Source organism: Montipora foliosa, chromosome 4 (assembly GCF_036669935.1).
Source record: "Montipora foliosa isolate CH-2021 chromosome 4, ASM3666993v2, whole genome shotgun sequence".
Lineage (NCBI taxonomy): Eukaryota > Metazoa > Cnidaria > Anthozoa > Scleractinia > Acroporidae > Montipora > Montipora foliosa.
Window position 1 is genome coordinate 22,205,337 of NC_090872.1, and position 10,262 is coordinate 22,215,598.

Below are 10,262 nucleotides of genomic sequence, written 5' to 3' on the forward strand. Positions count from 1 at the left end.
TAACAAACGTGAGAAGCCTGGGGATGACAATTAATCATGTGAGACTATATAAAGTATGTAGTGTTAATGGATAGTGTTGGCTGAATACGTTGTGTATTGCATAAGGAATTTTGGGGAAGATCTCAACGAGTCCACGGAATTTTAGTGAGATTTTTCATTTTGTGTACTTGGACATGGAATTATAACCATGATCATAAAAAAATATCATTTCAGTATCAAAAATACCATAATATTCTTTGTTTGTTCCTTGCATAGGCTTTTACTTCGTGTAGAAAACACACATGACGTAACAAAAGCATTAGGGGTCTTTAGGGATTTCGAATTCTGATTAGGCATTCTTTCACGATTTTTGTTCTATTGTTTGAGGTCATGTGTGTCTTCTACACGAAGTAAAAGCCCTTCCATAAGCATTGTTTTTATTTTCTTTTGGGACTAAGAAAGGTCCCAAGAGAAACTGTACTATTGTATTTTAATTATTTTTAGCTTGAATCATCTTACAAAGATATCTACAACCTTGTTGCCAGTATCTCTCTTCTTCATTATCTACTTTTTTTGTCATGGATATAAGTAGCATATAAACATAACTTGATTTAGTTAAGCAGGAAAATAGGAAAAAGGCAACTTTACATCTGATGTGGACCTACTGTAAATTAAATTAATAACATAAATAATTACATAAATGTAAAACAAAGATGACCATTTATCAATAATAGTAAAAATCTGAATTGCTATAATTTATAAATTACAGAACTACCCTTTCGATATTCCTAATATTATTTTTGGACTGCTTCAGTTGATTTTAAAAAGCTGTTGGGTTAGAGAAATGTCTTACACTATCAGACAGAGAATTTCAGGCAATTGCTGCCATATATACAAAAGAACTATGACCAAACTCAGTGTTTGGCTTTATAACTAAAATATTTAATTTTTCCTAAAATCATAGCGCTTAGAGCTCCTAACAACTAAGGAGTTTATTTAATCTAAACTCAAGTTATAAAATGCCTTGTGAGCCATAATTAAAATACGAAGTTTGTAAAAATATTCAAGAGGCATCCACCCCGCACTTGCTTATCCATAGGCCTTATCATGGTTATGGAAACCATCTTGACGGGTAGGCAAGCATGTCCAAAAGTTTCTATGAGGAACTGCGTTAAAATAACTTGAGAAAACCTTGAATGTAGAAAAATTTGTGAATGGTAAACTTCAGTTGCTAACCAAAGGATTTTACTGACAAAATTTAAGGATCCTACCTGCACTAGAATTTGCCCAGCGGAATGTTAAATTTTGCCATACAATTGCTTGAAATTTACGCTCAGTCAGACATGCGTCTGGGAAAAAATTCTAGTGCAGGTACATCTACATCTACATCTTCATTTAGGTATGTCGGTAAAAGTCAAATTTGTCAGTAAAATCCTTTGGTTAGCAGCTTAAGTTTACCATTCACATATTTTTCTACATTCAAGGTTTTCTCAAGTTATTTTAACGCAGATTCTCATAGAAACACTGTTATTTTGGACACGTTTGCCTACCCTTCAAGATGGCTTCCAAAACATAAGGGTTATTCTTAACTGGGCCGATGCGCACCCAAGAAATATATGGTGAACATTAGACTCCGGCTGCCGATCTTCTGCTCGCATGAGAGGCACAGTTGGAGTAACTGCAGAATACCCTGTCATTTTGAAGCTGCACCTCTGAAAAGGCTGGATACGCGGATACGCAGTCGAAAGTACCACCCCTCCCCAAGTAAACTTCTAAGTAGTATGTTGTGAAGTGGATACGCGGATACGCAGTGGAAAATACCACCCCTCCCCAAGTAAACTTCTTAGTATATTGTGAAGTGGATGCGCGGATGCGCAGATACGCGGATACGCGGACACGCAGTCGAAAATACCACCCCTCCCCAAGTAAACTTCTAAATATATTGTGAGAACCAAACCGCAAAATTTCGCGAGAGTGCTTAGGACTTATCACTGAAACGAGCGCTTAGGCTTAATCAGTAAACGAGTGCTTTATTCTTCTTCACACGATCTCGTGAAAGAGTGTAGTTAACCGAAGCGTAAAATGAAAGCTAAAATTCTACGAGAGTGCTTTGGCCTAATCACTGAAACGAGCGCTTAGGCTTAATCAGTGAACGAGTGCTTTCTTCTTCACAGGATCTCGTGAAAAATTGTAGTTAACCGAAGCGTGAAATGAAAGCTAAAATTCTACGAGATTGCTTAGGCCTAATCACTGAAACGAGTGCTTTCTTCTTCACAGGATCTCGTGAAAAATTGTAGTTAACCGAAGTGTAAAATGAAAGCTAAAATTCTACGAGAGTGCTTAGGCCTAATCACTGAAACGAGCGCTTAGGCTTAATCAGTGAACGAGTGCTTTCTTCTTCACAGGATCTCGTGAAAAAGTGTAGTTAACCGAAGCGTAAAATGAAAGCTAAAATTCTACGAGATTGCTTAGGCCTAATCACTGAAACGAGCGCTTAGGCTTAATCAGTAAACGAGTGCTTTCTTCTTCACACGATCTCGAGAAAGAGTGTAGTTAACCGAAGCGTAAAATGAAAGCTAAAATTCTACGAGAGTGCTTAGGCCTAATCACTGAAACGAGCGCTTAGGCTTAATCAGTAAACGAGTGCGTTCTTCTTCACACGATCTCGTGAAAGTGTGTAGTTAACCGAAGCGTAAAATGAAAGCTAAAATTCTACGAGAGTGCTTAGGCCCCCGGCTTAGGCCTAATCACTGAAACAATACGTGGAGTAAGTCCATGCATACAGTATACGACAGAGCATTTTGAAGTACGTTACACGAAGTTGGTATCCAGTTCCCATGTGTGATGTCCGCGTATCCACCTATCCGGGTATCCCTGTTTTCCACTGCGTATCCGCGTATCCGCGTATCCACTTCACAATATAGTTAGAAGTTTACCTGGGGAGGGGTGGTACTTTCGACTGCGTATCCGCGTATCCAGCCTTTTCAGAGGTGCAGCTTCAAAATGGTAGGGTATTCTGCAGTCAAGCCGCACAGTTTTAATTATTTTCACTCATGGGATGCTAAGGGAGCAAATGCATACTAATTTCCCCCTTGGCATCCCATAATAGCTATTTGAAACAATAGATTTCAAAATGGCCGCCGTATCCGTAAAATGGTCTAATATTGGAAACGTGCAATCATATGTGTTTACTCTCCGAAGAACAATTGAAGTTTTTCCGTGTGGGGTTCTGGGGCTTGGACCCTAAGGCGGTAACTTCTGAAGAACCCTTCCGCGTGATTGGCAGCTGCGGATTTGAGAGCATGCGTCGTAGATTTTTCTAATTCCACTAGCTTTGCGGGTAGCGGCGCATTGAAAAAGAATTCCCACAGAGAAAAACTACATGCATGAGTGCGAATTACAGCAATAAGAGTCTTTATTTTGGAATACCTGAGAGGCAGCTGACTGTTGTACGGACGCCGGGGTGATGATAATGGAAACAGCCATATTTCCGAAGTTGTGTGTTTTTCCATAAAGTCTTCTCGTAGCCATAGTTTCGAGTGGAAAAGCGAACCCGGTTGTAGAATGAGCGATGCTCGAAAGCCGCGTAGATGCCAGATCATAATGTTGGATGACCGGCGACTAGATCTTTTGGTTCAGGTAATGTAAATGTCGATCTTACTATTCTAAAGAATCTTTTGAAGCGGTTAAACTTGAAATCTTGTGGACAGCGAAGCTGATATCAATGGCGTGAATGAATGTTTTCCCTGCTTACAGCCGCGTTTGATGTCCTGCGACCTCCTCGATATGGTTGCTTCACAAGTCGGACTACACGAGAAGGACTATTTTGGTCTCTCTTACAACGATGACACGTAAGTTGAATGAAGCCTTGTTGAACAGGCATTTAAAGATGTTATGCATTGTAAATTGGCAACTGTAGTCCTGACATATCGAAAACCCATGTAAACAATAGTCTGTCATGATGTCTCAGTGTAATGACGAGCTCTCGATCGAACGGTGTTTGTCGCTCAATCTATGAACTTTTAAAGTTCTCAACGTCCTTTTTTATACACCGGTGATAATGTCAAACTCCACCACTACTCCATTGTCGGCATTTGCAAAACTTTGGAGATCTTTTTTTTAAATAGCGTGTGTAATCTGAAATTATATTACAAAAAGTGATTTTAGCCGCCTGTTGTTGCGGTAATGCACCTATGATATTAATATTTTCTCTCTCGTTGTCATATTAACACCCGTGTAGCTTTCGGCTTATAAGTTAATCGTGTTAATTCTTGAATTTTAAATGGTGAATCGATTTTGCATTTTGTCGCAATTATTTTATCAAACTACTTGTCAGTTATATCCGCTACGTGGTGATATCTCGAACTCTGGTCTGCATCGTTGCTCTCTAAAATAGCCAGTAAATAGCTTGTGGTGTTACATTTTATTAGTGCTGTTAATCTTCCAGTTTTTATTTTTGCGTTGTCAGTGCTGAACGAATTTCACTGTTCTCGTAACTCGTCAATGTAGATCAAATTTCACAGAGAACGTTTTCTTAGCAACTTAACGAAACATAGACAAGTTACATTATTTTTCTTTTACATTAAAGGTATTTGGGCCGTTCCTTTAGTTTATGGAAACTGCAATATATTTTATGTACGTTTAACTGATTGCTTACAGTTCTTTGGCGGATAGCGTGAGGTGGGATTCTTTAAGAATTCCAGCTATTTCCTGGGTTTTGAATAAGGAAACTACTGAATACAGAAAGAAGCGCAACCATTTTGTCGCTAAAGGAAGCGATGATTTGTAATGGTGTTTATTGGTGAGGATTTCCTGATTGAGTAGTGGATTAAAGTGTTCCACAATTCTGTTGACACAATCCACAAGAGTAAATGTTTGTTATCAGGTTGATATCTAATTATTTTATTTGGGATAATTGTTAGAATTAAATTAAATAACATTATCGCACTTAATTAATTTAAGCATTTATTGAAACTTGAAATTTACAGAACGGGATTAGGGCTGCATTAAACAAGTTACAGAAAATGCCTTCGTAAACTTGCTGAAACTTGCATCTATTGTAGGCGTAGCTATCAGTCATTATTTTTAATTAGACTGATTATGAGCCATATCAAAGGATTTTTATGAATTTCGCATTCCGAAAACCCTGAATCTCAAAAATTTTACCAAATTCTTTAAACTACCGGTAACTGAAAACCAAAAAAATAGCAAGTTTCCCCTGTATCATGTACATCAATTTTCGAGATATTCTTGGGTTATTTCTTGACAAAAATCTCTCATATTTCCTCATGCCAGATTACAAAATTTCTGAAATTCTCTAGTTTTGTTTTGAGAGGTGTTATGGAGTGACCTAGGCCTGGCCATTGTTTGAAATCCTGTTGTTTTTACAGTTTTAATAAACAAAACAAATCCATGAACATGCATCACTGACTCTGAATTTGAGAAATGTTATAAGCCAGGAAATTTCATACATCCTCTAATCAACAGCAGTTTTTCTAATAATTATAGAGTATTTTCACGTGACGTCACGGTGGCCATGTTGGGGTCCCTAAACAAAGGAATGGCGGCCATGATGATGTCCCCAACTAATCCTTAGGGAATTGAGCTCTATTATCATGCAAACTTTTTCTTTTGTTTCGGTAAAAACAAGGTTACTATTCACGTGAGCGAAAACACTCTATACCTTGTAGTGTCAGATGTTCTCTGAGATTAGACACAGCGAAAATTTTTCAACACAAGGAGACAAATTTCGTATTTCCAAGCAGCCATGTAATGTTCTATTTGGTATTTCATTGGTGTTTATATAATAAATTTTATGATGATGATGATGATGATTATTATTATTAACCCATTGACTCCTGGAAGTGAGACTTAGCAAATTTTACTCTAACATCAGATGATTTTACTTGTCAACTGGGGGTATGCTAGGGTGCCCCAGGAGTTAAGTGGTTAATCATAAGGAGGGAGACATTTCGGGAGAAGAGGTCATGTGGGAAGTTTATGAGGGATGTCAGTGAAGTGGCTGATGAGAGGCTATGGCAGTAGCTTATTATCATTGGTTGTACAAATATGTCATTGATCATCATTCAGTTTATCTTGCCTTTGATCTCTATAGGAGCCACCAGAACTGGTTATGCCTGGACAAACGGGTTCTAGATCACGAGCTTCCAAGATACCAAGACCCTGTCTCATTGGTGTTTTGTGTTAGGTAGCCATTATAATGTTTTTTTTAAATTTTATTTTTGATTGCATCCTAGTATTCTTCCCAACTTAATTGCCACAAATTGAAATGAAAAAGAAAAATAATGAAACAATGGCAATGAACTTTATTAATGTGTTGATTGAGTACTATAGCAGTATTCAAAGAAAGAACATAGCATCATTTCCAATTTACTGGTGAACAGATCATCGCCAACTAGCAGACAATGAGATAATTCCGCGCCTTGTCTAGAAACCCACTAGCCTTACAGTGGATTCAGAGAACTTGTCTGCTTTTTCCCCTGACTTAAAGTGATTAATAAAAAACATTCTTTCAAAGCTAAGATTCAAATTCATTTTGAGTATTATTATTAGAATAGCATTTGGTCAATCTATTCAAATCAGCTGCCAGCTTTCAACTGTCTCATGTATTGCAGGAAAATGACATTTTGTGTAGGGTAGCAATCAAAAAATTATGACCCATGTATTTTGCCTTCTTTGCAGGTTTTTTGTCCCAAATATTTTAATTTTGAAGGACACAACTACTGTTGAACTCTTCTTCCTTCAAGCAAGAATACTGATCTTTAAGGTGAGACCTGGTTGAAAATTGTGAAAATAGACAATGGAGAGTATTGACCCCTTGGGACGAAGCAATAGAGGTTTTGTGCGCCACGCAAGGTTTTCAAGGATACGTTGAATGTGTTTTGAAAATACTCTGTGACCAGCAACCTGAGACTTCAGTCAATTTAAAGTGAATCTGCATTAGTCACGTTTTGGACAGTGATGAGTGCAGAGACACCATCTAGCTTGAGTAGTTATTTGTCTTACAACCAGGCATTGAAAGAGCCGGTAACATAAGACACTACTTACAGTATTGTATATGTTGTCAAAGCTCTCTGCAGCTGTAGGATATAGCAAGATAATAAAGTAATGTACGCTTGTGTGCTGAGGGAACAAAAAAAACAAGCAGACATGTTCTTGGCTTTCTTTCTTCACATAAACGTAAATTAATAAAGCTTTAAAATGTGATGACGGCAATGTCAAGTGTCAAAGAAATCGACACGTCGAACCTTCAAATGAACAGTCCACAGGAAGTCTTCGAAATACTTGCTGCAATCAAAATATGTCGCAAAGAAGGTATCAAATGTGGTCGGAATCTGGCTACAGATATTTTCTTCGCATGTAAAAAGAAAAGCTGACCTACATGTAGGTCCATGACTGGCGGCTATGATCTGTTTTGCTGTTCTCAATTTCCAGCTGAAACTTGTTCAGCTTAGGTTATTCGGTGGGATTTCAACAAAACTCAAAAAGAAAAGAAACCCTCTCCAACTCTACCAGCCACTGCAGCATTTTAATTACCGAGGTCTTGCTTTGAAGCCTAACCATAAATTTCCCTCAGCAAGAAATCGGTCTACCGCTGGAATACCAAGGGAAAGCTGTGACAGAGTGACACGACAATGACTTGGGTCAATACTTTCAAGCTGTACTGTACCAACTACATGTAGCTATCCAGTGTTAGCAATAAGTCATCAGACAAGCTTTACACATATAGCCCCACAAGCTATTGTAATAATAATTGTTAAAGTATTAATTTGGTGTTTTGTGGAAAACCACTGAACTGCATTCATCATCATTAATGAGACAAAGATGTTTGGACAGATGTGAAAAATGGGCTTTTTCTCATGACACTGGTGTTCTAAGTTATGAAAACCAATCGTTTGTTTTTTTCTTGATTGACAGCTCCGTTCAACTGTGACAGAACATCTTGTTCTTGAAAAGTAAACAGTGTACACTGTCAATGCTCTCATTTGATAAAGTCTGCTATGAGCCTAGAAGGCCTATCAGGCTGGCGCTGATCTCCGGTTTCTGTAGCATGAAGCGATTAGGAGTATTTCTACTTCCCCCTGGATGGGATGCCAGTCCATCGCAGGGTTACCCCCAGCATTAAATTCGCAGGTACCCATTTATACACCTGGGTGGAGAGAGGCACCGTTAGAGTAAAGTGTCTTGCCCAGGAACACAACACAATGTCCCCGGCCAGGACCCAAACCCAGACCACTCGATCCAGGGTCGAGCGCACTAACCATGAGGCCACCATGCCTCCCATGTAAATGCTCTCACTTGCTTCATGTTAATTGAAGCTGGACTATGCTCTGACCATGTGAGCCACAGCAGCTGGTGTGCAACTTACACCTTATCAACAATAAGGTTAAATTGCTACATGTATTTAATAATCTTCAATTAATTCTTACATATGACATATTTTTTGCAGGGTACAATTCAGTGTGATAGTGAAACTGTCTTTGAATTGGCAGCTCTTGCACTTCATGCAACCAATGGAGACTATACAAGGTTTGTCATTAAATTACAAGAATTTGCTGTTGATCAGTTTAATTTGTATTACCATTTATTACCCCACCATACATTGAATACTAACCAACAAAGGTTGGATTTGAGATTAAATATTATTTTAGGCCTTAAAATCCAACCTTTATTGGTTGGTATTCAATGTATGGTGGAGCCATACATGGTGTTTTGGTGTTTTGTTTCGCTGTTCGTGGTTAAGTAAGGTCCATCTGAAAATGTCAGTTCTCCTATCCAATGTTTCATACAAGTTTTTTCACATTGCCCATGGTAAATTTGCAAGAGAAGTTACTTGTGGGAGTCAGGGTGGTTTAGAGGTCATCAATCGTGCCTCCCACCTCTGTGACCCAGATTCAACTCTGGCCTTGGGTCTTATGTGGGCTGAGTTTCAGTCGATCTCAACCTGACTCCGGGGGTTTTTCTCCGGGTACTCCGGTTTTCCTCCCTCCTCAAAATCAACTTCCAGTCAATTAAATCTTGCTGGGTTTGCGGTGCTCCAAGATCACGCATGGATCATATGGCGGCAGCCGTGGGCACCTTCACATGCATTCTGTCCAATCCCGTTGAGCCGGTTGATCCTGAAAAGCCCTTGTGGGGAGCAATCAACTAAGCGCACATTTACATTTACACGAGGCTAGGGGCTGGTGTGATGTGCCTTGCAAAAGGTGAAAGTTGCAAGCCCTTTACTTTGCTTTTGTTTCAATAAGTTGTCCCACAAAGATTTCGCTTAGTTCATTGCCATGTGTATCAAGCAAACTGCAGGACACACAATGATATCTAGTTATTGGTTAAGGAGCTAGTGTGAACAACCTCACAAAGTTTTGTCCTTGACTAGCTAGCTAATTTCCATCTGAGATCTATCCATAGATGCACATGTATAGAGTCCTTCTCTAACACTACTTTTCTGCAGCCTAAATCAGACATTGGTAGACCTCAGTTCTAGCACTCAATTAACACTTTGACACCCAAACCGGGCCTGAACCGGCCAGATTTGGTATTTTACCCTGTCTGACGCCAGATATTTTACTCGTCAATGGGGAACCCCCAGGAGTCCGTGGGTTAAACAAGAATGAGAAAATAGATTATTTTATACTTTATCTCAAGTAGCCTTTAGGGAAGATAACATAAAAGGAAATCCAGATTTTGTATGTGATAGCAAGCAAATACTAAGCAGACAGTAACTTTTTAGTGATGAAACTGGAAGAGCAGACCTCAGGAAACTCCCTGTTCTTCCAACAAGAACTCTTAAAGAGCGGCCATCCATTACGTTTTGGTGAGTTGTGTGAACTTGATTTTTTTTAGCCATTATTCTTGTTACTCTTGAAGTGCAAGAATTTTGCCATTACACTTGCATTACTAGTCAGCTGCCAATATTGTTAAGTGTGGTGTGCTTCCTAATGTGCTCTAATGGTAAAGATGTCTGCATGTGATACATTATGACTCCACTGTAGTGATATTGTGCATAGACATTACCAGGTGAACTTGACAATGACAGGATTCATAACTTGAATTATGGCTTGAATATAAGAAAAGAGCACTCCAACAATTTCAGACGCAGTAGTTATGAAATTATCTGTGTTGTACAAAGCTGTGAATGAAAGTGTCTTTACCATAATTATTGTGCACCAAGCAGTTCATCATATAACTGTTACAGTATTTTCAATGATGAAATGATATATGAAATGAACCACATATTGAACTGCGGATATGGAATCAAGTGA

At 38.7% G+C, this 10,262-nt stretch overlaps 1 protein-coding gene across 2 annotated transcripts in view; it reads left to right on the forward strand.

Annotated features, from left to right (window-relative positions):
- Positions 1-3,291: 3,291 nt before the first annotated feature.
- The window catches only part of LOC138000288 (FERM domain-containing protein 4A-like), a 27,660-nt gene continuing 20,689 nt past the window's right edge, over positions 3,292-10,262 (forward strand). Inside the window, exons 1-6 of one of the 2 annotated variants that reach the window (XM_068846599.1) lie at positions 3,292-3,618; positions 3,736-3,830; positions 6,095-6,187; positions 6,682-6,766; positions 8,450-8,529; positions 9,731-9,814. In XM_068846599.1, coding sequence (XP_068702700.1) covers positions 3,544-3,618; positions 3,736-3,830; positions 6,095-6,187; positions 6,682-6,766; positions 8,450-8,529; positions 9,731-9,814 — 512 coding nt within the window. In that variant the 5' untranslated portion in view covers positions 3,292-3,543. The remainder of the gene's footprint in view (positions 3,619-3,735; positions 3,831-6,094; positions 6,188-6,681; positions 6,767-8,449; positions 8,530-9,730; positions 9,815-10,262) is intronic. The other variant, XM_068846598.1, reaches the window with a different exon arrangement.